Source organism: Sus scrofa, chromosome 14 (genome assembly GCF_054392235.1).
Source record: "Sus scrofa isolate SSC_HxYL_T2T_F1_AM1 chromosome 14, Sscrofa_HxYL_maternal_Yorkshire_Landrace_v2.0, whole genome shotgun sequence".
Lineage (NCBI taxonomy): Eukaryota > Metazoa > Chordata > Mammalia > Artiodactyla > Suidae > Sus > Sus scrofa.
Window position 1 is genome coordinate 68937206 of NC_139396.1, and position 26907 is coordinate 68964112.

The 26907-nt window shown below is 47.4% G+C and overlaps 1 protein-coding gene across 20 annotated transcripts in view; it reads left to right on the forward strand.

Moving 5' to 3' along the window:
• OSBP2 (oxysterol binding protein 2) overlaps positions 1–26907 on the forward strand; it is a 189292-nt gene that overhangs the window by 114693 nt on the left and 47692 nt on the right. For all 20 annotated transcript variants that reach the window (XM_084993823.1, XM_084993824.1, XM_084993829.1 and 17 more), the window contains one exon: positions 24879–25135. In XM_084993823.1, the coding sequence (XP_084849949.1) occupies positions 24879–25135 (257 nt within the window). The remainder of the gene's footprint in view (positions 1–24878; positions 25136–26907) is intronic.

Below are 26907 nucleotides of genomic sequence, written 5' to 3' on the forward strand. Positions count from 1 at the left end.
TTTCATCACTCAGATCTATTAGGCAATAGATCTGAGAATCTATTGCCTAATCCAAACTTATGAAGATTAAATTCTATGTTTTCTTCTAATAATTTTATAGTTTTGTCTCATATTGAGGTGGATTATTTATTTTAAGGTCATTTTTGCATATAGTGTGAGGGAGGGGTCCAATTTTATTCCGGTACATGTTCTTCCAACATCATGTGTCGGAAAAACTAATCTTTCTCCATTTAATTGTCTTAGTATTAGTCTGTTGAAAATCAGTTGACTATAAATGTGTTTATTTTTGGACTCTCAATTCTGTTCTGTTGATCTTTATGTATGTCCTTATGACATTACTACACTCTGAATACAACAGTCTTAATTCTACTGTAGTTGAGTTTATCAGTCTAATAATACATTCAGTCGTGTTTCTGCCTGAAGATCACGTTTCCTATATTTTCTCTTAAAAAGTTTTAAAGTTTAAAATTGAAGTCCTTAATACATCCAGAATTAAGTTCTGTATAGGATGTGAAATATGTAAAAAATTTCTTTTTTTCCCAATGATATACCATTTGGCCCAGCACTGTTTATTGAGCCTCCCCTCTCTCCCCCACTATTCTTCTCTACCACCTCTGGCCACTGTCAGAGTTTCACATGTGCTTCTGTTTGGGGCTTTCTCTCTTGTTTCATGAGTCAATTTTTTTCTCCCTGTGCCAGTTCCACCTGCCTTAAGTCCTTGATAATACATTTTGACATCTTATAGGCCAGGCCCCCTGGCTTATCAGGGTGCTGTTATAGTTATTCCCTTTTTACAGACGAGAAAACTGAGGCTAGAGAGATTACATCCCAGGCCAAATTGCTAGTGACTGGCAGAGCCAGTCTTGTTTGAACTTGGACAGTTAGCATTTCAGCTGACACTCTTAGTCTCTTAACTCTGCATTCCTGAACAACCATATGCAAACCACACTTGCTCCACCAGGTGACAGTTTAAGAGTTTACCTCCCTCTCTTTCTTTTCCAGGCAAAGGAAAGGTAAATTCATTTTAAATGTAACCCTCGAACAAGATCTGGTTTATTGAGGTTTTAACTCTTTGCTGCTGCCAAACGAGATATTTCAAAGAAAGTTTTTCCAAGCTATTTACCACCAGGCTGATGTCTTTGGGCAACCTCCTAGGCAATGGTCACAGGTGTGGTCAAAAGATGAGCTACCTGGGAGCAGGTGAGACACAGCAGGGCAGGTGACCTGGGGTTGGTAGACAGAGCAGTCATTTGGGACAAGGGAGAACTCCAGAAACTCCAAGAGGTGGTGATGACTGGAGTTCTGGGTTGATGTTGTCTCACTAAAGGGCTTGAAGACTTGCTGTCTCTGAGGGACCCCTGCCTGTGTCCCCAGAACCTCACATATTAGCTGGCACACAGTTGGTCCTCAGTCAGTCTTGTTAAGTAAGTCAGTATGATTAAGGAGTCAACTTAACAGATCAAAGATGCTAAATTAAATTGTGGGGTCTCTAAGTTGTCAGTCCGTATTTTTGAGGGGTGCAGTGTGCAGGAGGTCAGGGGACAGAGTTCTCACCCCAGTCCCAGTGTATGTAGTTGTTCCATTGGGGGGAATGGAGATGTAGTTTTTTTTTTTTTTTTTCGTGGTAATCATAGTAGCAACATTTATTAAGCACTTACTTAATGAGATAGACTATCTCATTTTTCCTCTCACATTTTAGCTCCAGGAGAGAGGTACTATTATTATGTCCATTTGAGAAAGGCAGAAAACAGGTTTAAGAAGCTTATGTTCACATAATAGGACTCAAATAATAGTTCTTTTTTTTTTTTTTTTTTGGCTTTTTGGCTTTTTGCCATTTCTTGGGCTGCTCTGGTGGCATATGGAGGTTCCCAGGCTAGGGATCGAATTGGAGCTGTTGCCACCAGCCTACACCAGAGCCACAGCAACGCGGGATCCGAGCCGCATCCGCAACCCACACCACAGCTCACGGCAACGCCGGATCCCCAACCCACTGAGCAAGGGATTGAACCCGCAACCCCACAGTTCCTAGTCGGACTCGCCAACCACTGAGCCATGACGGGAACTCCTCAAATAATAGTTCTTTGAAGCAATAATATATTTGGGTTAGGATTTAACTTACAATAAATTCAAATAAAAAGATTATTAAGATATTAATAATAACAAGGTAGCCCATATAATCTGGCCACATGTTTAGTAAATCTTGTACTGAAAAACAAATATTAGCAAGTCCAATGGTAACAAATTATACAAAAAGTAATCAATACAGTCAAAGGAGATTAATATGATCCTATTGCAAATTTGGTTTAGACAGACAAAAATAACAATCATAATTTATGTTTTCAGTGAAAACAACACAATATAAATGATTTATTACAAGTGATAAACTAGCCAGTGATATTCCAGTCCTGAAAATGGTTCTCACCTTTTAGAATCAATGACCAAGAAGATACTTTAGGAAGTTTAACCCTTTCTTTAGATCATTTAATTCTTCCTACATCATATCCCTAATTATACTAGTCATAGTACTTTTTTTTTTTTTTTTTTTTGCTTCAAAAAAACCCATGAGAAAGAAGTATATTAATGTCACTGCTGTGGCATGGGTTCAGTTCCCAGGCCAGGAACTTCCCCAGAAGTGGCAAGAAAAAATAATTAAAAGAAAAAAGGAGTACCAATCATCAAATGTGAATCACTTTAAACAACGAATACTGAAAAGATAAGCTCTTGGAACTGTAAGCAGGAGGTTATATAAAAGTAAAATAACAGGTACCAATGTTGACAGATATACCTGACTTGAGACAAGAGAACTTGGACTGCTGTGGACCATAGTCAGAATAATGTAAATCTTAATATTTAAATTTGTAAATCAATACTTATATGGAGAAGTGACCTCTGTTGATTGCTTCCTTAGCCTACTCTTGTTGACATCCCCAGTACATGGAGATGTAGTTTTATCTGTGCCCACATAGTGATGCAGAAGCATGGAAACCTTCCAGGACCGCTGTTGAGGGGACTCCTATGCCCCTGTTAGAAGGGGGTGGGCCATACCACCCAGCAGGGCTGAGTGCTGGTTCGTAGGTACAGCTTGTGGCCTCCAAGACCCTGCATCATGTGAAGCAAAACCTGTTGCAGAGAAAGGTGTCTCTACTTTTCCCTGGGGCCCATCTCAGAAAGGATGGAGTATCTTGCCATTCCAAATGGCATGTCCTGAAATCTGGGTCGCCCTGCAATTCCCTGAGCATGTACAGCTCTGGGCCCTGCCTTTGTTTGCCAGCTGCCCACTCACACTGCACTCACCCAGAGACTGAGGTTGTGATGTGGTTCTTGGCAGATTCAGAGCAGGAGTGAAGTCCAGGGTGTGGCAGAAGCAATGCGTTCCATAGCGGGGTAAACCTCGGTGCCGACACTGTCCCACTTCCTTCCTCTATAGCCCTGAAGTCTCACCTCTCACACATTGATTGGACATGTGAACCCTCTTTAGAATAACATGGGTCTTAAATTTTCAAATTTGTGAAAGGGCATCACCATTATTTTTAATGAGTACTTTCTTGATGTCACTGTGCTGTATTTTTTATGTACATTGTCCCTTTTCATTTCTTTTCAACCCTTGAGGTCAATATTACTTTTGGGATTTCAGAGACAAGAAACTTAGACAGTGACAGGTAGCAGAACTGAGAGGTGAGGTGAGGCGAGGCAGAGCCCGCCCACCTCTTAACATCCAGAACTTGTCACCATCCCTCACACAGCACCAAGCTGTCCAATTTAGATGATCCCAGGAATAGTTTCAAGCAGAGTCAGGGCTCTCAGTGTGGTCCTTGGTTGTGGCACAAGGAGACTGACAGCTTACATGTGCCTCTCTTCCGACGCATGTTCCAGGGACTGCGGTCCCTGGGGGTGTGATCCTGTAACACTGTAGATTCCCTGATGATAAGAATCAGATTTGACTCATATCTATAGAATAATTGCAAAATACAGCAAAACATGAGGAATAAAATTTTTAAATGCTTAAACCCACAAAGATGTACTTTCTTTTTTTTTAATGGAGGCTAGGGTTCCAGTTGGAGCTGTAGCTGCTGGCCTACACCACAGCCACAACAACTTGGGATCTGAACCATGTCTGTGACCTACACCACAGCTCATGGCAATGCTGGATCCTTAACCCACTGAATGAGGGATCGAACCCGTGTCCTCATGGATGCTGGTTGGGTTCGTTAACCACTGAACCACAACAGGAACTCTGATGTACTTTCTTGTATTTCTTTTTCTTACTCTATCCCACTCTCTAGAACCCCCCAGTACAATGTTAAATAGAAGCCAAATAATTCAGAAATTCTTATTCTCAGTCTTAGAAGGAAAACATTGTTTTTCCCCATTAAGTATATTGTTGGCTCTAAGTTTTTGGCAGATATCTTATCATATGGGGGAATCCCCTTTTATTCCTTGTTTGCTCTGTCAAATACTTTTCTTGCATCTATTGGTATAAGATTTTTTCCAGTCTATTAATATGATGAATTATACTGTTTTTTAATACTCTGGCCTTACCCCCAGAATCTTCTGATTTGGTAGGTCCAGGGTAGAGTTTAAAGTTTTGTATTTCTGACAAGTTCCCAGATGATGCTTATCCAGGGATTACATTTTGAGAACCACTTCATTAAAGAGATTGAAGGGAGATGCTATGGGAGTAGTGAACAGCTCGTCCAGAATTTCAGGTTCAGACTTAGCTCTGGCCCTCATCGGGTGTATGCATGTTACATGACTTAGTTTCTCCACACCTACTTCTCATCTGTAAAGTGGGATTGATAATAAGGTGAGGAATGAAAGAGTTGATATGTGTGGATAACTCAGAATAATATCTGCCACAAGTAACTGCTTAATTAAATGTTAGCTCTTTTTTCCTCTTCATGTGGTGGTTGGGAGCATTTAATGAGATAATGAATGTAAAGCTCCTGGCACATGCCAGGGCTCTCTCTATACATGCTAATTTTTTGTTTTCCTTCTAATGGTTTTATTGAGATATAATTAACATAATGTACCATTCACCTTTTAAGAATGTATAATTCAACGTCTTCTACTACATTTACAGTTGTACAATAATCACCACACTCGATTTTAGAGGATTTTTGTCCCCCCAAAAGACACCCTGTACCCATAGCAGTCACTATCCTTTCTCTGCACTCCCCACTACCCACCCCTCAACCCTAAGCAGCCCTGGTCTACTTTCTGTCTCTATAAATTTGCCTATCTTGGACATTTCATACAAATGAAATCATACCTGTCACAAAATGCATGGCCTTTTGTGACTGGCTTCTTCCCATTAGTGCAACGTTTCCAAAAGTTCATCTGTGTTGTAGTGTCCATCAGTACTCCTTTCCTTTTTGTTGCCAAATAATATTTCCATTGGGTGGATATACCACTTTTATCCATCCAGCAGTTGTTGGACATTTGAATTGTTTTCACTTTTTTTGCCAGTAGGAATAATGCTGCTGTGCTACAAACACTTAACATAGAATTTTTTTGTATGGACATGTGCTTTCATTTTTCTTGGTTGAATACCCAGGATGGGTTGGCTTGGTTATTTAGTAACTGCCAAACTGTTTTCTAAAGCAGCTGTGTCATTTTTTTATTTACATGAGAAGGAAAGGTACCAATTTTTCTGTAGCCTTACCAACATATTATTTTCTGTTTTTTTAATGACTAATGATACTGAGCATTTTTTCATGTGCTTATTGGCCCCCTGTATTAGCTTCTTTGGCGGAATGTCTATTCAAATCCCATTTTTTAATTGGTTTGTCTTTCATAGATTGATATTTAAATGTTGAACCAACTTTGCATTTGTGGGATAGACTTCACTTAATCAAGATGTATTACCCATTTTATGTATCGTGGATTATATTTGCTAAGGCTTTTCTGAGAATTTTTATGTCTCTATTCATGAAGGATATTGGTCTATAATTTTTGTTGTTTTTCGTTTTTGTTTTTAATGTCCTTGTCTGGTTCTGCCATCAAGTAATACTAGCCTTATGAGATGAGTTGGGAAGTGTTCCCTCCTCTTTAATTTTCTGGTAGAGTTTGTGTAGAATTAGTATTGTTTCTTCCTTAAGTGTTTGGTACAATTTGTCAGCAGGGCTTCTTTTTAAAAAAATTATAGTAGATTTGCACTGTCTTATTTGTTTCTGGTGTATAGCAAACGGATTCAGATATATATATATATATATGATATATATATATATATATATATGGTTTTTTTCATATTCTTTTCTGTTATAGGTTGTTACAAGTTATTAAATGTAATTCCCTGTACTATACAGAAGGACTTTTTATTTTATATAGTAGTTTGTATCTGCTAATCCCCAAATTCTAATTAATCCCCCCTTTCCCCTTTGGTAATCATGAGTTTGTTTTCTATGTCTGTGAGTCTGTTTCTGTTTTGTAAATAAGTTCATTCGTATCATATTTTAGATTCTACATATAAGTGATATCATATGATATTTTGTTTTTGGTTTACCTTACTTAGTATGATAATCTCTAGGTCCATTCATATTGCTGCAGATGTTATCATTTCATCCTTTTTATGGCTCAGTAGTATTCTATTTATAGAAACCCCACATCTTCTTTATCCATTCATCTGTTGATGAATATTTAGGTTTCTTCCATGTATCTGCTATTGTAAATAGTTGTCAGCAGAGCTTCTGAGCCCTGAGTTTAAGATTTTTAACTAAACAATCAATTTTAAAATAGACTATTTAAAAATTATTATTTTTGTCTTTTGTCGTTTTTAGGGCTGCACCCACAGCATATGGAAGAGGTTCCCAGGTTAGGGGTCAAATGAGAGCTGTAGCTGCCAGCCTGCACCACAGCCACAGCAACTTAGGATCTGAGCTACATCTGCGACCTACGCCATAGCTCATGGCAATGCCAGATCCTTAACCCACTGAGCAAGCCAGGGATAGAACCTGCGTCCTCTTAGATGCTAGTCAGATTCGTTTCCACTGAGCCACAACAGGAATTCCTAAAAATTATTTTTTTACTGAAGTTTTTTTTGTAACTGAGAGGGTTGTAGTATTTTTGTATTTCAAGAAGTTATTTCATTTATGTTATCAAATTTGTGGGCACAAAGTTTTTAGTAATATTTTCTTATTATCCTTTAAAGTCTGTAGGATCTGTAGTGATGTTCTTTCTTTCATTGCTAATATTGGCTATTGGTCATGTTTATATCTAAGAATCAGATTTTGGTTTTATTGGTTTTATCTACTGTTTTTTCTTATCTGCTCCTTAAAAACATATAATGTAGATATCTTTCAAAAGATAAACGAGAAGTTCTCATCGTGGCTCAGTGGTTGACAAATCTGACTAGCATCCATGAGGATGCAGGTTCAATCCCTGGCCTTGCTCTGTGGGTTAAGGATCCGGCATTGCTGTGAGCTGTGGTGTAGGTCGAAGATGTAGCTCAGATCCCAAGTTGCTGTGGCTGTGTTGTAGGCCGGCAGCTGCAGCTCCAGTTTGACCCCTAGCCTGGGAACCTCCATATGCTGTGGGTGCAGCCCTAAAAAGCAAAAAAATATATATATATATAAGCTAAATCATACTATACATACTGCCTACACCTCTGTCTGTTTTATGGACTATGTCAAATTTTTTTCATATCAAACAGAAGTCACATATCTGCATGTACAACTGTGTGTTGGTAAGATACATTACTAGAACTGGATCAGTATATAGTTATGCTCTTTTTTCTATTTAAATCAATTTTATTTATATATACTTTAAATAGGGTAAAATGAACTGATTATAACAAATGCATACACCTGTATAGCCACCAATCCAAATAAGATATAGAACATATTTATCATCCCCCAAAGTTTCTTCATGTTCCCCATACATAGCCCCAGACAACCACTGATTTCCTTTTTGCACTAGAGTTTTATTTGTTCTAGAATTTCATAGAATGGAATAAAACAATAATATGTGTGGCTTTTTTGTTCAGCATCATTTTTTTAAGTTTCCTTCTTGTTATGTAAATACATATTTTGTTCCCTTTTGTTACTGACTAGTTTTCCACAGTGTGAATATGCTACAGTTATTCATTCGCTTGTTAATAGACATTTGGGCAGTTTCCACTTTGGGGCTACTATGAGATATGAAGTTGCTATGAACATTTAAAATGCATATTTTTCATGGACATAAGTTTTTATTTATAAGTTTTTATTTCTCTTAGGTATACCTGGATATATATTGTAGGTTATGTTGTAAGTGCATGTTTGTCTTTATAAGAAACTGCCAAACTGTTGTCCAAAGTGGTTTTTCCATATTACGTCCCACCAGCAATATTTGAGAGTTCTATTTTCTCACATCCTGTCACCCTTTGCTGTTGTTAGCCTTTTAAAATTCACCTATTTTAGGAGTTCGTGGTGCAGTGGTTAACAAATCTGAGTAAGAACCATGAGGTTGCGGGTTCGATCCCTGGCTTTACTTAGCAGGTTAAGGATCTGGCGTTGCCGTGAGCTGTGGTGTAGGTTGCAGACACGGCTCGGATCCTGTATTGCTGTGGCTCTGGCGTAGGCCAGTGTCTACAGCTCCGATTAGACCCCTAGCCTGGGAAAGTCCATATGCCGCAGGTGAGGCCCTAGAAAAGGCAAAAAGACCAAAAAAATAAGTAAATTTTAAAAATAAAATAAAATTCACCTATTTTAGGGGGCATGTAATGGTATCTCATTGTAGTTTTAATTTACATTTTTCTAATTACTAATGATATTGAGCATCTTTTCATGTACTTATTAACCTTTTGTATATATTCTTTTGTAAAGTGTCTTTTCAAATCTTTTGCCTATTTGGCATGTGAGTGGGGAGTGTTGTTTACCTTATGGAGTTTTAAGGGTTTTTTATGTATTCTGAATACAAGATCTTTTTTAAGAATATATTTTGAGAAAAAGTTCTAATCTGTGGTTTGCCTTTTTTTTTTTCTTTTTTTTAATAGCAGTACCTGTAGCCGATGGAAGTTCCCAGGCTAGGAGTCCAGAAGAACTGGAGCTGCTGGCCTACTGCATAGCCGCAGCAACATCAGATCTGAGCCACGTCTGCAACCTACACCACAGCTCATGGCAACACCGGATCCTTAACCCACTAAGTGAGGCCAGGGAACCTACATCCTCATGGATACTAGTCAGGTTGGTTACCACTGAGCCACAACGGGAACTCCTGCCTTGTCGTTTTTAATGGTATCTTTCTAAAAGCATATGATTTTATTTTGATTAGAGCTCCTAAGTTCTTTTATGGTTAGTGCTTTTTATGTTCTAAGACATCTTGGCTACCTCATGGTACTGCTGTTTTATTCTAGATATTTTACAGATTTAAGATCCATTTTCAGTTAATTTTGTGTATTGTGCGAAGTAGTTGTCTAGGTTATTTTTTCCTCCCTGTGGATGTTCAGTTGTTCAAGCACCATTTTCTAAAAAAAAAAAAAAAAAAAAAAAATGAAGTTTTTCCTTGTTTATTTATCTTGACACTTTTGTTGAAAACCAGTTGCTGGAAGTTCACTGGTGGTTCAGCAGGTTAAGGATCCCCTGTTGTCACTGCTGTGGCTCAGGTTCAATCCCTGGCCCTGGAACTTCTGCATGCCAAAAAGAAAAAAAGAAGAAAACCAATTGCTCATACATGCCAGGTCTGTTTCTGAACTCTGTATTATATTTCATTATAAATATATACTTTTGCCACCACTAATCTGTCCTGATTATTTTTTGCCCTTTTTTTTTTTTTTTTGGCTGCACCTGCAGCATGGGGAGATTCCCAGGCCAGGGATGGAACCTGTGATGCAGTTGTGAGCTGCACCACAGCTGCAGCAATGCCAGCTCCTTAACTCACTAAGCCACGAGGGAACTTCCATCTTGTGTCAATTTTGGTAATTTGTTCCTTCAAGAAATTTTCCATTTCATCAAAGGTGTCAAATTTATTGGCATACCATTGTTTATAATAGCTTTAAAATATCCCTTTAATAGCAATAGATCTGTGTGATGTTCCTTCTTCCATTCTTATTATTGGTCATTTGTATTTTCTTTGTTTCTTGATTTTTGATTATTCTAGCTAGAAGCTTATCAAGTTCATTGATCTTTTCAAAGCTTTTAGTTTAATTTTTTCATTGTTATCATTTTCTATTTCATTTGTTTCTTCTCTTTTTTTTTTTAAATCACTTAACTCCCTCTACTCACTTAGATTATAATTTGCTCTTTTTTTTTCTAGTTTCTTAATGTGGAAGTTTAGATCACTCATTTTAAACCTCTCCTCTTTCTATAATAAGCTATTAAAGCTGTGTATTCCTTCTAAGCACTGCGTTAGCTGCATCCCACAAATTTTGATATGTTGTAATTTCTTTATCATTCATTTAAAAATATTTCCTAATTATCCTTGTGGTTTTTATTTGGCCAATGAGTTATTTATAAGTGTGTAGTTTAATTTTCATGTCTTTGGGTATGCTCCAGGTACCTTTTTGTTATTGCTTTCTGATTTAATTCTGTAGTAGCCAGTGAATATACATTTTATTATTTTAAATTTGAGACTTGACCTGTGGCCAGCATATGCTATTTTAGTGAATTTTTAATATATTGTTGAAAAGAATGGGCATTCTACCATTGCAAGGTATGGTGTTCCATAAATGCGCTTAGGTCAAGTTGATTGATAATGGATACTTGAAGGTTCACATCTTCTAAATCTTTGTTTTGTGTATATCTTCTATCAGTTGCTAAGAGAGTAGTAGTGAAATCTAACTGTAATTGTAGATTTCATTTCTGTTTTGCTTCATATACTTTTAAGCTCTCTCTTAAGGCACATGCATATTCAGGAGTTTGTATCTTCTTAATGAATTGACTTTTTTTGTCTTATGAAATTTCAGTTTATATCTCTGTCCTCAAGCCTCTTTTTGGACGTTAACAAGGCCATCAAGCTTTCTTGTAATTGCTATTTGCCTAGTGGGTTTTTTTCCCTAATATTTTACTTTTGACTCATCAGTGCCTGTATATTTAATATGTGTTTCTTGTAGAAAGCATGTGGTTGGTAATTTTATCTATGCTTCTACATTTAAAGGGGTTTTATTGTAGATAGCATATAATGAGTCTTCCTTTTTTAAAATCTAGTCTAATAAAGCCTCTGACTTTTAATTAGAGTGTTGCAACCATTTTAATTTAATGTAATTATTGATATGGTTGGGTTTAAATCTATTATTTTGCTATTTGATCTCATCTGTTTTGTTCTTTTTTCTCTCTTTTTCTGAGATCTGTGGCATTATTCTTAGTATTCACTTTTTCCCCTTTTATTAGCTTGTAACTGTACATCTCTCTTCTCAATGGTTGCTCTGGGGTTTATATTGCACAACTTTATCCTACCAAATCTTCCTTCAAATCATACACCATTTCAGGTATAAGTAAGAACCTTACAACAATATACTTCCATGGCCCCCACCCTTTCTGCTAATGTCCTGTTTTGCTTTTGAAGATACAGTACACTTTTTACACTTGCTTTATACAGTTATCTTTAAAAGAAATTTAAAAGTGAGAAAATCAGCATTTTTTTTTTTTTTTTGCCACACCTGTGCCTTGTGGAAGTTCCCAGGCCAGGATGAAACCTGCACCACAGAAGTTCTCTTCGTGGCTCAGTGGTAGTGATCCCAACTAGTATACATGAGAACGCAGGTTCTATCCCTGGCCTCGTTCATTGGGCTAAGGATCCAGTGTTGCCATGAGCTGTGGTATAGGTCACAGATTTGGCTCAGATCCTGCATTGCTGTAGCTGTGGTGTAGGCTGGCAGCTGTAGCTCTGATTCAACCCCTAGCCTGAGACCTTCCATCTGCGGCCCTGAAAACAAACAAAAACAAAACGCTGCACCACAGCAGCAACCCTCGCCACTGCAGTGATAAGGCCAGGTCCTTAACCTGCTGAGCCACAAGGAAACTCCAAAACCAGCATGTTTTATTTTTATTTATTTATTTATTTTTGGTCTTTTCTAGGGCTTCACCCAAGGCATATGGAGGTTCCCAGGCTAGGGGTCTAATCGGAGCTGTAGCCACTGGCCTACACCAGAGCCACAGCAATGTGGGATCCGAGCCGAGTCTGCAACCTACACCACAGCTCACAGCAACACCAGATCCTTAACCTGCTAAGTAAAGCCAGGGATCGAACCCGCAACCTCATGGTTCCTAGTCAGATTTGTTAACCACTGAGCCATGATGGGAACTCCATAAACCAGCATGTTTTATATTCACTCACATATTTATCTTTTTTGAACCAAACTTGGATCTACTCACCTGCTGCACAGCAAAGCCTACCTACTGACACCAAGTTGTGGTGAAAGATAGTTCAGCATTTGTTTGCACGGCACCAAGGAGGGAGAACAGGCAGTTTGTGCTCAAAAGACCCAAACTCTGATGACTTTCAGGGAATCGGGGGTTTTTTTGTTGTTTTTTGTTTTTTGTTTTTTTCTAGGGCCACACCTGCGGCATATGGAGGTTCCCAGGCTAGGGGTCTAATCGGAGCTGTAGCTGCCAGCCTATACCAGAGCCACAGCAACGCCAGATCTGAGCCGAGTCTGCGACCTACACCACAGCTCACAGCAATGCCACATCCTTAACCCACTGAGCGAGGCCAGGGATCAAACCTGCAACCTCATGGTTCCTAGTCGGATTCGCTAACTGCTGAGCCATGACAGGAACTCCTCAGGGAATCATTTTTTTTTTTTTTTTTTTTTTTTTTTTTTTTTTTTTTTTGCTTTTGTCTTTTTGCTGCTGTTGTTGTTGTTGCTATTTCTTGGGCCGCTCCCGCGGCATATGGAGGTTCCCAGGCTAGGGGTCCAATCGGAGCTGTAGCCACCGGCCTACGCCAGAGCCACAGCAACTCGGGATCCGAGCCGCGTCTGCAACCTACACCACAGCTCACGGCAACGCCGGATCGTTAACCCACTGAGCAAGGGCAGGGACCGAACCCGCGACCTCATGGTTCCTAGTCGGATTCGTTAACCACTGCGCCACGACGGGAACTCCAGGGAATCATTTTTAAAGGCAACATTTGGGGTGAGGGCTGCAGGGTGCATGACTTTCTTCTGATTGGGTGGTGGTAAGGGAACAGGGTGATGTTTCTGTAATCTTAATCCTCAACCTTCTGATTCCAGCCAGTTTGGACATGCTTGTAGTCAGCATGTGCTAACCATCCTTCACCCGGGTAAGGGTCTTAGTTCCTGCAGAACAACTTAGAGGTGTATCAGATTGTTATCTATATCCCTTGAGTAGGAACCAGGGTTCTGTTTGATGCTATACTGTTGTCATTACTTTTTTTGCTTAACAGCTTTTTCTTTGTTTCTGCTCTCCTACTTCCCTAATTAGTAATCGCTTGTGCCTGTTCTTTGGAACTCAGGGAAGGCTTAGGAGACAAACCTTTTTCCTATAAACAAGACACAGAATGGAGTTGCTGTCGTGGCTCAGCGGTAATGAATCTAACTAGCACTCATGGGGACTCAGGTTTGATCCCTGGCCTTGCTCAGCGGGTTAGGGATCCAGTGTTGCTGTGAGCTGTGATGTAGGTCACAGACACGGCTCAGACCCCAAGTTGCTATGGCTGTGGCGTAGGCCAGCAGCTTATAACTCCAATTCTACCCCTAGCCTGGAAATTTTCATATGACTCGAATGTGGCCCTAAAAAGTCCAAAAACAAAAACAAAAAAAAAGACACAGAGGGGCTTATGCCTGGAAGGCCCTGCAGGGTCCTGCCTGGTTTCGTCTCTGGCCCTCTTCACTCCTTTGTCTGAATCCGAGTTTCCCTTTGGCATCATTTTCTCTCAGCTTGAAGAACTTTAACATTTCCCATAGTATAGCTCGGTGGGCCATAGATTCTCTCAGACTTTATTTATCTGAATATATCTTTATTTTGCTCTTGTTTTTGAAGAGCATTTTTATGAAACTCCGTAATTCTAGGGTTTGGTTTTTTTTTTTTTTTCCCTTCCTCTCAGCTCTGTAGAGAAACTGTTCCTTCCCTGTCTTCTGGCTTATATGCCCACTGCCCTGGCACATCCCCTTTCAGGGTCCTAGTCCCAGAGTCAAGCTACCCACTAGATGACCAGAAGCAGGCACCTTGCCTCCTGGAACCCCAGCACCCCTGACACTTAAGGCGGCCAGAAGTGGAGGCCCCAGCACAGGGGTGTGGGGACCCCAGGAGGAACTGCCTGGCAGAGTGTTTCATGACCTGTAAAGTGACTTTGTGTTGTCCGCAGGCAGTGAATCTCTGTGGTTACCTGGGTCTCTGCTCACCTGCTCCAGAGAAGGGGCCTTTTGTAGGACAAAGCTGTGAGCTGGAGATTGGCACTTGCCATCTGCCTCTGCATGGACTGAATCATGAGCCCGCTGCAGCTGCTGACCCTCAATGCCCCCTAAAAGCAGCTCAGGGTAGAGATCAGGAGTGAGGCTCTCTGTGCTCTGGAAAACTTGCAGAATAAGTCTTCAGATAGATATTTTCAGGAGAAGATTTTATCAGCCCAATTTTTGCATGTCCTCATGTCTTGAAAAGCACTAAAATCCTTCATGGTGATGTCTGCTCCTTGTGACCAGCAGTAACCTCCGTAAAACCAGCAGCGGCCTTCTGTAAAATGTGTGCTTGCATGTGCCTCTCCTTTCACCAAACTCACATGTATACTCACATTCTCCCCTGCCTTTTTGCAGCTGTATTTCAGAGCTCGATGAAATGCTGCCTCCCAGGCTAGAGTCCTCATTTTGCCCCCAATAAATCTTAAGTCTCAGCTTTTAGTTGTGCTTTTTTTTCTTTTTTCTTTTTTTTTTTTTGGTCTTTTTGTCTTTTTAGGGCCTCACTAGTGGCATATGGAGGTTCCCAGGCTAGGGTCGAATTGGAGCTATAGCTGCCGGCCTACACCACAGCCACAGTAACTCGGGATCCGAGCCGCATCTGCAACCTACACCACAGCTCACGGCAATGCTGGATCCTTAACCCACTGAGCAAGGCCAGGGATCGAACCCGTGTCCTCATGGATGCTAGTTGGGTTTGTTAACTGCTGAGCCATGACCGGAACTCCCAAGTTGTGCACATCTTTTAAGTTAACAACCATTCCACAGCCTTGGTCCTCCAGTCCTTAAATAGCCTTGGATATTCCTTAGTACAGCCCCCCCAAGCCTCACATCCCCTCACTACCTACTCCATCAGTCCCTCCCCCTCCAGCCTGGGTGGGCCTTGGGCAAGGACACCAGAAAGTTCTCAGCCACCGAGTGACCCATTTAAGGGGAGCCCCATCAGGCCACCGTGGAGCCAGTCTGAAGTGGATCTCAGGTGGAAACTTGGCCCAAATATGTTGGATCTCTGCAGACTGTCTGGTTATAATTCAAGCTGTCTGGCCTATGGGCTTTCAGATTGTTCCGGACTGTGTTCGAGGCCCCTACAGACTGCGTGGCATCTTCAGCTGCGTCCAGGTTTCCTCCTTAGCCCCGCAACCTAAGTGAGAAATCCCTGGGCTCTGCATTTGAGGGAAAGGTCCCAATCAGGTTCTGGGGACCTGGCGTTGCTGGGGCTGTGAGGACCCTCTCTTTGGGGTCCCCAGGACCGGAGTAGAGGGCCTGCTGACACAGCCACAGATGGGCGAGTGGCCTTCCTCTCAGGCTTTGCTCTGAGACAAGGTTCTTTGTTCCCCACTATTACCCTCCTTCCCCCCTTCCCTCTGTTTCTGCTTGCTTTTCCCTCCGCAGGCCTCCCAGTGGCATTGCGTCCACCACATCACCCTCCCCACGGTTCCCTGTGGCAGTATTTCCTGCCCAGGCGCCAGCTTCTAGCCATCAAGACCTGGCAGGTGGAAACAGCTCCTTTCAGATTTTAGGGACAGTCATTTTCAGCTTCTTCACAAATACCACCACACGTTGGAATTTCTAGTTTCCGTTCTTTTAGAAAATATAAAACCAATTTTTTTGATTTATGGTAAGAAATGTAACAGCAAGGAACCTGAGAATGAAACTCACTGGCCCAGCAGAAAACAGTCCTCCCCTGATGGAGGCTGGGCGAGCAGGTAGTCAGAGGCAGGGGCCACTGGGGAGCCAGGTCATGCCTTCATCCCTCTGCCCTTAAGAGGAAAGGGCCAGCAAAATCCCACCTCATTCATCTTTGGCCTAATTCCTCGCTTCATTCCCAAGCGTGGACTTTTCGGAGCCTCACTATTTTCAGATCGCTCTTCCTCTTTAGCAATAACTGCTTGGGTAGCTTTTTCCCAAGCTAAGTCTTGGAAGCCACCTGCCCACAGTGGTGTCTGCAGGTCCTGCTGGTAGGGCTGCTCTTAGCTGTGGGGGATGTGGGTATGGATGAGGTGGGCCAGGGCACAGCTGACTGGTGGAGGAAGGAGTGCAGAGGGCAGGGGCTCTGGTGGGTGGTTCCCTCCAGCCTTTTTCACTGCATGCTTTCCTCAGCCCCCTTTCCTTCCTCTGCTCTGAGTCTGAGCCCCATTCACTACTCCCAGGTAGCAGATCTGGGCTCTGCCTGCCTGGCTGGGATGCAGTTATGCTCACAGTCAACGTCCCGCTCCATCTCAAGGTGACAGGGCTTTCATGGATCCTGGCTTCTGGCTTGGCTCCCAAGGCTTCTTTATAAACCAGTTGTACTGAAGTGTCAAATCTGGGGTGGGGGATGGGTTGCTCACATGGTCACAGGGTCCTTTCCTCCACCTCCCCTTTCCAGAGCAAGACTAGCAGAGGAGCCCCCAGGCCCGGGGGTCAAGGGTGAGTCTGCATTAACCATAGCTAATGGGCCTTCTCCGCAGAGCAGTGTGGCCCCTAGAGGTGCTACCTTTTGGGAGTAAACGCTGTGTCCCAGAGAGGGGAGGAACATGCTCAAAGTCGCACAGAGGGTTGGCACTCAAGCTGAGGACCTGCCCACCCAGCAGTCTCCTTAGTCACCTGGGGACATAGGAAACGGAAAACAGAGCACCACACTGGGAATTGGAAAACCTTGAAGTCTTCCGGGTGCAGGAAGCTTTCCTCAGCTGTGCTGACACTCACTCTAGCCTCTCCCAGCCATTTCTGAGTCAGGGCTCCCGAAGCTGGGGGGTCATGATGAAGACTGCCCACTGTCTGAGGTGTCCTCCAGGAGGAATGTTCAGGTGCCTGAGAATAAGGGCCTGGGCCAGACTCCCAGCTGCATGGACAGTGACCCGGGAGAGGAATCAAAGAGCCTTTGGAGGAGCCAAACAGTTTCCAAAAGTATCCCTACCCCCTGCCCCTTTCTCTCAGCCTCACTCTGAGCCTGGTCACTTTCAACACATTCTGTCAAGTTTATTTTTCTGGTGTTGCCATCAGAGATGGTGGCCTTCCCTAGGTGACACTTGAGGTGGCCACCTCTGCCAGCCTGGTCCTCAGCTCTGCAGGCCTGGATGCTCAGGGATCAGGGACCCAGACCACTGGCAGGGAGCATGTAGTCATGGTAACCTGGCTCCAGGTGTTCCTGGACCACAGGGCACATGCCTTTCAAGTGATGAGAGTTCCCATCTGCCCCTCTGGCCCTGGAAACATCCTTTGTGTGTGTGTTCTTGGTCACTGGCCGTCACGGCATTGGAACAGGGAGGCAGTCCCGATTCTGTGCAGTTTGTTGTAACTGGAGGGAGGGTTGCCACGGCATCAGACAGATGATGAGGTGATCTTGAGGAGAATTGCTGGTAATTGTTTCTTTTCTGCTTTATGCTTTTCTCCCCAGAACTTTTCAACTTTTCTGCCTTCAGCACAGCTCATTTTTATAGTTAGGTAATAATGACCCATGTTCATGGCTTCACTGTGAGGCAGGCACCGTGTTAAGTACTTTACAGGCATTGACCCATTTTGCAGATGAGAAGCTGAGGGTTAAGTGAAGTATCTGCGAGATCACAGGAGTGATAAATAGCAAAGTGGACTTGCAGGGAAGAGTATCTCTTACTTGGGCAGTTAAATGAAAGGGCACCTCTGTCCCCTTTCTATTTAAGACCTGACTTGGCCTGTCTGCCCTACATGGAGCAGAGTCTGGGATTCTACCGACAGGGACTGTGGGTTCCCGCCTGGCTCCCCCGGCAGAGCTCAGCCCAGGGCTGAAGAGGTGGGAGCGCACCCCAAGGGCTGCAAGGTGGGAAAGAGGGACTTTGCAGGAACTGGGCAGCCTGGGCCTGGCCGCAAGGGGCAGGTCACAGGACGAGCGGGTTTTGATTCTTGTGTTAGCTCAAGAGCCAGGGGCTACACAGAGGAAAACCCTGAACCCAGACTCTTCTCTGAACCCCAAAGCACCACAGTCCCCCTCACTACTCACCAGCATTGCTGAGCAGTTCACAAAATACTTCCCACCATCACCCCTCGTGGCTTCCATTCATTCAACAGGTTTCTCTGTAGCGCCTCCTTCAGGCGGCCCGGAAGCCAGGGATCACCAGGCAGATGTAGCCCCTGCCCCTCCTGGGCCCCAAAGCTCCTTGGACCTCTCGCCCTGCCCTGGGCCCCCGACCCCCCCTCAGTTACTATCTGTCATTGACGCTTAGAGGCAGCTGCGTGGAAAGCTCTTTACTGTGATTACATGTGCGTTCGATGATTTCCAAGGATAAGCAGACGTGGCTGACTTCACGCCAGGAAAATAACAGTTTCCAGTGACCGGCTCAGCTGCACTGGTGTCAATGAGGACAGATGAGTGGTTTCTCAACGTGTGGGTCTCCAGGCCTCACTTTAGAACTTAGTCCCACTAGCTTTGACCTTGAAGGCAGGTGTTTGTGCCTTCACACTCCCACAGGTGGGGCTTCTTGTTGCCCTGCCCTTCTCATTGGTCAGGGGTCTCTGGCCCCACAACCATCAGGAGGGATGGGTTGGGCTGGGAGAAGTGTGAGATGGGGTCAGTGGCTTCTGAGGCGCTGTGCTTGGAGTTGGGCCAAGGGTAGAGCCTCCCTGAGTGCCAGGAAGGGCAGGAGTAAGCCTTTCCCAGTGTTCCCGCCTCACCACCAGCAACTGGTGCCTCAGGGAGACCATAGCTCATAACCCAATGGGATCTGGGGGAAAAGGCTTATGGACTGGAGGTGAGGCAGCAATGCCCAAGCTGAACTTGTGTTATGTGGGCAAGGGCTGGGTTTCAATGTGGAAATAAGGACATTGTTTCATTTCCTGAGCTGGCAATTCCAGAGAATTTTCCCTTTTCTTTGGTTACCCAGAAGACAGCATAGGGCTCTGGAGAGGGAGCCCCAGGAGCCAGATGCCTGGGGTCACATGAGCTCCACGACTTTGGTTCTCCCATCTGCAGAGCTGGGAGGCAGCACTGGAGCTGAGGTGTGGGTGTGGGGAACAGACAGGGAGCACTGAGGCAACCGTTAGATTATGGGGCGTTAAAGCTGGTGAGACCTTGCCAGCGTCTGACTAAGCCTTTCCTACCCGGCTGCAGCTGACAATCTCCTGGAGAAACTTTTTAAAGATGCTGATGCCCTTCCCGCTATCAGTCACCAGGTAGTCCCCCTGACCAGGAGGCCAGGCCTACAGGGGGCTTTCTAAATGAGCCCGGAGTGAGCAGAGGGTGGGATGGAGTTAGAGGCCTGCAGTGGAGGCTGGGAGGAGCGAGGCAGCCCCTGGAGGAGGCTCGCTGTTGTCTGATGGGGTTGGCTCCTGACACAACCAGCCTCAGGGGCAGGTATCTCAGAGGGGGGCACCCCCTGTGCTGGGACACAGGGAGGTTCCCACTCTTGACGTCGGCAGGTCAGAGGAAGAGAGGGATCAGTGCCCCACTGCACTGCTCATGTCCCTTAAACAAGGGGGCTCAGGTGAGAGCAGTGGCACCTCAGCCCCCCCGCCCCTTCCCCATCAGCTCACACAGGTAGGGGGTGGGCTGCAGTGTCTTGGCCCAAACCCAGCTGGCATGGGGTCTGGCCCTCACACACCTGCCTCGGGTTGGGTTGGCTGAAAGGCAGCCCCTCTGCTCCTTGGGACATGGGGCAAGACTCAAATCAGTTCAGAGCAGATGTGTGAGCCTGGAGGCCTGGGGAGGGGACAGGGGGACATCAGCTCCCTGCAGGGCTGCATCCCCTGTTCCTTTAGGAGACCCCATGGAAACCCTGGTTGGGGTAGAAGCTCTGGGTGGGCTGGGCGCTCTGCTGGCTGGAGGAGGCGGTAGGTGGCGGGTTGCCTTCAGCATCACAGCAGATGCCATAATTGGAGCATGTGCCTCTATTTTTATGCTCCATCTCTGCACCAGTGTTTATTTCCCCGGAGGTAGGCCCTGCTCCCAGAGCTGTCTGTCATCCTGAGGATGCTGAGTGGCCCTGGGTCCCAGCCTTCTGCTGAGGAAGGAGGCCCCCGGCTTTGTGGGCATCCTAGCCATCACTTGCATACACATTTTTCATCCATCGTCCTGCCTCATGGCTTTGACCCTGTGCCCCAGCCCCCTCCAGTGAGAGGAGAAGGGGGGTGTGTTTCTTTGCTCTCTGAAATCGTTCCCAGATGTTCGCTGTTTGCTGGCCTCTCTAGCTAACCCAGGTGTCCCCAGGTAGGTTTTTCCCTGGGAAGATGGGAGACTCAATCACCACTGATACTAGCCTATAGATTCTTGTTTGTAGGATGAGGTTTCTGCCCTGCATCAGGGGAATGGAAGCAAAATTTGGCTTCCGTGTCAGCCAGGGGCGCCTGCCCCTGAGGCCCCATCTCAGCCTTGTTGATAGCTGTGCTGGTAAGGGGGCCACCCCTGCACCCCTCTCTAGTGGAAGCTTCTGGGGAGCCCGAATGTGGTCTCACCTGGTTCCTGGTGCTGAGCACCTGTGAGAGGGGAGGGGAGATGGGCCACAGCGGGGCCACATACGTCATATGATGCTGGTGCTCTGGCTTCCATCCGCCTGCCAGGGTTTCACACTTCATTATGTACTATTGTCTGATTTTTCCGTCAGATGAGACCCTGATGTACCTTTCAGTGTCCTCAAGGCCCTGCTTCTCAGAGCATTCAGTCACCTACCTCCTTGGGGGGATGGACATCATTCATCCTGTTTTCTAAAGTATTTGTGTTAATCACTGTGTTAATCACTGATTTTTTGCAGAGCCCCCTGCAGGACTAGTGACCCGCAGAACCGACTTTGGGGAGGGCGGACCTCTTTTCCCTCTCGGTTCCCTGTCAGGAAGTTCTGGCAGGGCCTCAGGGGGCCACTCCTGTTCCCAGGGATCCTAGGAGGCTCCCTGTTGCATTGAGCACTGAGGCCTCCCCCCAAGTCTCAGGACCACACTTTAGGGTGCTTATCCCCAGTGCTCTGGCCTGTCCCACCTCTGGCCCAGAGCTCCTATTCCCTCCTCTCCCTGGAACAGCACCCTCCTCCCATGCCACCCACCTTGCGGCTCCTGTCTGAGCCCCTTCTCTGTCCCTCTCCCCCTTGCCTGAGTGGGGTCCTCCTCCATGGCAGGGGACCAGAGGACCAGTGCCACCCCCCAGCAGGGCTTCCCTCCCCTCTCACCAAACCAGGCCAGGTAGGAGGGTACGGCCAGCACAGACTTCATCTTGGGCTGGGTGCTGGCAAGCCACTGCAGTCCCTCAGCCTCCAGGGCCACAGGGGTGGCAGATGCCACCAGACTCTCTGTGAAGGCCACCCTATGAATCCCACCTCCACCATTCGGGAGCCTTGGGGTCTTGGGCACAATCTTGAACTCTCTACTTGGCCCTTTCCTCTTCTGGTCATGATTCTTGCAGCAACTATGTCATACGGGACACAAGGACATGCAGGGTAGGCTGTCACTGAGAAGTGGAGCTGTTCCTTCTCAGACCCAGTGAGGTCACTTGATGTCTGTGCACCCGCCTCAAGGCTTATTTCTGTCTGTTGGCATCCAGCTGATTGGATTCTGCAATCGAATTTGGGCAGCTTAACAAACCTCCTGAAATCTAAATAACAATCATCAAACCTGCTGTAATTGAATTTTTGAGGTGCTGACATTGCAGATTGGAAATGGCTGTTTTCTGCCAAGAATGCAGTGCCCTGTGGTTCTCACTTGAGACCGTCGCCTGCTGTGTCTGTCTCCTCAGAGGCTCTGTGTGTGTGTGTGTGTGTGTGTGTATGGAGGGGGTGGTCTCTGCACAGCCAGACTGCAGTAGAGTGGGAGGCACTTCCTGCTCCAAGTTCTTGGTGCTCAGGCAGGATGAAAGCCCCCAGTGGGGTCTGGGGGTCCTCAGGGAGCGGTAGCCACTCAGGGATCAAGGCCATGGCTGGAAAGCTGCAAGGCTGGGGGCTAGGCCTTGTCTCCTCCCAGTCGTCCTGTAGGACTCAGCAGAGAAGGAGGGGGCCCCGCTGTCCCCAGTAACTGAGCTGCTGGGTCAGGGGGGCACAGCTGGGCCAGGGCTAGTTCTGCTAGTGACGTTAAGTTCCCATCAGCTGCCGCCATAAGTTGGGTCTTAGGGGCCTTGGGGCCCGTGCTGCACTGTTGCAGGTTCCCTGTGGAGCGGGCATGGGTGTCCTTCACCCTCCCTGTGTCCTCTCTCCTGTGGAGTGGCAAGGAGGCCAGGAGGAGGTGCAGGGACAGCCTGGGGTGAAAAAAGGCACCCGAGCACTCACCATGTGTCCTGTCCTCTCAAAGCCAGAGAAACAATGCACAATGGGGCAGCCGCCAGGCCCCTGACTCCCATGTCCCCACTATGTCACCTCCTCCACCTTCCAGACCAATCTGTGCAGCCTTTTGGTATCTTGGTTTCCCCCTCTCAGGGCTTCCCCACCCAGAAACTTGATCTGTTTTCCTCAAAGAAGGAAAAAAAAAAAAAGCTGCACTTCTAAAAATAGCCCACCTGGCTCGGCTCCTGGCTGTTTCCATGGCAACCCACTCCTTCCCAGGAGTTCAGGTGAAAGAGGGTCCCAGCCCTGGTGGGGGTACCCAGTGGCTTCTCAGCCACAGCTGGCTATTGAAGGGTTTGATGAGACCCCCAAGTGGGGAGTGGGAGTAGGAGGCATGGCAGACACACAGGGGCTCCCTCTGGCTCCAAGCCTCTATGATTTGAGGTAAACACAACTGGTTATGTGCAAAAGTGAGCTGTGCTGATAGGGTGAGAGGGATATTGATGGAATCGGGGCAAGTCCCAGCTGCGAGGCATTTCCTGGGCATACTACCTGGTGCAAAGCTATCCAGAGGCGCACAGGAGTGAAGCAGAGCAAGTGACTGCAGGGGGCTCAACAGAGGCAGGCAGGCACCCCCCTCCCACCTCCACCTCCAGTAGGCCCGGCAGGACAGCATATCCTAAAGAGAGAGGCCTCAGATGCATGGGTGACACTGACGTGGAGGATAGCGGAACCTTCCCTGCCAGGCAGAGGGAGGAGGCCACGTGTGTTTTGGGCTCCCCTAACTGGCCCCTTGCTCACACCTGCTGCCCAGTAAAGGGGGTCACCTGCCCCCTCTGGCCTTCCCCTACCCAAAGTCCTGTGCTGGACCTGAGCAGACCTGAGCGTCCCATTGTGCGGGGACAGCAGGCTCCTCATGTCAGCAGCTAGGGTGACAGCAGGAGCAGAGGCAGCCGCCCCCTCTTGGGGGTCATGGGAGCTCAGCCTCTGCTCTCTGACCTCCTCGTTTTTTTCCCCACTCCCGGGGCCTGGCAGCCCCTCCCCCAAGCTGCCCTTTTGCCAAATCCTGACCTTCACCTGGGCTTTGAGGCAAATCGAGGCTCCCTGTGGGTGGGAGTGTGGCCTTGGTCCTGGATTTCAGTTGCTGCTCTTTTTGTATTAATATAGTTGCGAACTTTCTATAGAGTTTTACAGCCACAGTTACAGCTCAGTGTTTGCTGTGTTGAGATGTGGATTGTTACTTTGTTCCTCTCAGAGGCTCACTGTCAGCTGAGTTTTATTCCCAGTAGAGGTGGGGACAGAGAGGATGTGTGGGGTCATAAAATCCTGAGATCCCTCAAGGCTTGAGAATTGCAGCCTAAACAGCTGCAGATCCGAGTGTTTTCCCTCCTCTGGAACAAAGGATCACAGAAACCCCTCAGCAGTTACAGGCTCTGGCACTCACAGGCTGATGTTGAAGCAGCAGCAGGGCCAGGCCAGCTGCCTGCCCCACCCCACAAGGCTCAGGGCATCCCAGGGGCTCCCACAGCCCCCACCCCTTTGGACACAGGCTGGGCTGGCAGCATGGAGGGCATGTAGGGCTGTGTGAGATGGGGGGTGAGTAGGAGGGGGAGGGGAGTGCCCACCTGGCCCCCTTGTGGGGGCCCCCACAACCTGGCATGAAGAGAATGGCTCTGGAGCAGACAGGCTCACCAGATGGCCTGGGGCATGACTTCACCTATCTGAGCTGTCCCCAGGGGGTGGTATAGCCCCTACCCTGACAATGCCAGTGAGAGGCCACAGCCTCTCCACACAAAGTCACCCATAGGTGAGCATGCCATTGCTGCTCAGGAGAGATCCGCAGGAGGATGGCACTGGGCAGAAGTGGGAGAGGGGTTGTGACTCTGGCCAGAGTGGTGCTGGGCTGGAGGGGGAGTAAGACCTCTGCGGAGGTGGGGGTAATGACAAGGTTCCAGGCTCTGGGTGCACAGGGAGGACACAGAAGGAAAGGCCCCAAGCCTGAGCACTCATTTTTGCAGGGAAAGGGGCAGTTTAGCATGCCAGGGTGAATGGAGAGCGAGGTCAGGCTGGCATGGGAAGCTTGGGTCAACCCGGGCTGGGCCTGCGAGCTGGGGACAGTGTCCAGGCTTCATTTGGGCTCTGGGATGGGATCCACAGTCTCCACCCTTTCACCAGACAGCCCGCCCCTGCCTCATGTCAGCTTAGGAGGGCTAATGCCCCCTGCACTGACTCAGCAGGGCCTGGGGCCACCCAGGAAGGCGGACCCCTCACCTGGCCTGTCCCCCATCCCAGGCCTGGGCCTGCAGGCCTCTGGTGCTGTGTTGGTCAGTAATAACCATGGCAACCCCATCTCTCCGCAGATGACTCTGGGGACGACGAGGACGGGACTGCCTCCCCAGCTGACAAGAGCGAGCTACACGACACCATCAGGAACCTCTCCCTGAAGCTGGATGACCTCAGCAACTGCAATGAGCTCGTGGCCAAGCATGGCGCAGCGCTGCAGCGCTCCCTGAACGAGCTGGACGGCCTCAGGATCCCCTTTGAGAGCAGTGAGAAGCTGAAGGCCGTGAACGAGCGGGCCACCCTCTTCCGCATCACGTCAAATGCTATGATCAACGTGAGTGCCTGCCCGCACCCTGGCCCAGGGTCCCCCTGAGGGAGGAGGCTCCCGGTCCCCAAGGGCAAGGTACGGAACAGACCAGGGCTCCCAGAGCCATCCCCTCTTGCACTTGTCATCCTCTGTGTCGTCCACGCGTCCTCGGATATTAATTTTCAGGGGTGGAGCCTGCAGGTGGTCTGGGCCTGGGTGAGGAAGGCCAGACCCCAGCTCAAGCAGCTGGCTCTGCTCACACAGTAGGGACACAGCTGCCTCGTTGTCCCACCACAGCTGCTATCACTCTTGCCCCTGAGTACCACTGCCCAGATGCAGCAGGATCGGGACCCCATAACCCTGGGGCACATATGGGGTGGTGGTTGAGGATGGGGCTGGCACTGGGGGGGGGTCCCTCAAGCTGAGCCTGCCGTGGTTGTGTTGACCTGATAGTAGGTAGCTGAGTGAGGATCCACATCTGTAAACTGAAAGATTCAGCCCTAGGAGTCACCACTTTCCATGGGCTCTGGAAGCCTCATTGCTGTGACCAGGAATTGGGAGGGTCTCTCCACGGAGGCAGAGAGTACAGTGCTTAACCCACATCCTGGCCAGGGTGGTTCACTGGGAGCCGGGGGCCAGGGAGGTGTGGGGAGATGGAGGCCCTGCAGAGGAGACAGCCGGGTCCAGAGAAGGTGCTTCAGGCAGACAGCCATTCTGGCCGCAGAGACTGTGGGCAGTACCTGTGCCCAGGTGAGCGCCAGCTGGGGACCTCAGCCCCCGAAGCAAGGGGTCCAGAGCAGAGCAGGGCCAAAGCAGAGACTAAACTCTCTGTCCAAGACCTGGAAAGCCAAGGGCAGGGTGGGAAGGTGGAGGCTCGAGCCCACTGCAAGCCAAGATCCTCAGGTGCAGTCCTGGGCGTAGGAGACTTGCTCCCCACCCCCAGCCTGCTTCACTGGGACTGCGGGCATCATGACTGGGGGGGATGGAGCACCTCCACCACCCCACCCACCCTGCCCCTGCCAAGTTGGGCCTGGTGCCTCTGGGTACAGAAGGAAGCCTTAGGAACCCCCCTCCCCGCCAGGGACCTGAGGCCGAGCAGATGCATCCTCTCCCCAGACTACAGGGACACACACAGGTACTCGCAGGTGTGGACCTTTGTCCCCGATGTTCAGGGGTGTGTGCAGTGGTGCCCATATGCTGAGTGGCTGCTGAACCACAGCCCTGTAGGTGCCCCGCGATTTGGCCCAATTGTTGGTCTGCTCTCTCTTTTCCTGCGTCCACCCCCCTGGCCCACTGGCCTCCTTACAGCCCCCAGACTCTAGGGCCCTGGGTCACTGCACTTCTTCCAGTGATGGGCACTGATATCAAGCATTTAATGGCACAATGATGCATTTGTGTTTCCCCGAGGCCTCCCCAGCACTGCCTCCCCACCTGCTGAGACTGAAGCCACACAGTCTTGAGTAAGCAGTTTGGGCCTTTCCCAGATAATGAGCCGCTCAGTTGGCGTCTCTAGTGGAAGTATTTTATCAGACATCAGAGGCTCATCTGTGTTTATGAAGCCATAAAAACAGCTCACCCCCTAAGTGTATAATGAATTGTTTGATGGGAAGCTCAGGCCCCTGAGGTTGATTAGGAAGCCTGTTTGCAGTCTGGCACTGGAGCATTGGACCTGCATGACGGAGACTGCACCCAAGGCCGGACTCTGCCCACCTGTGAGCGTGAACCTGATGTGAGGCCCTCTCCCCATCCACCTCCACTGGGGGGCACAGAAGTGAGGTGCTGGGAGCCCAAGCTGGTGC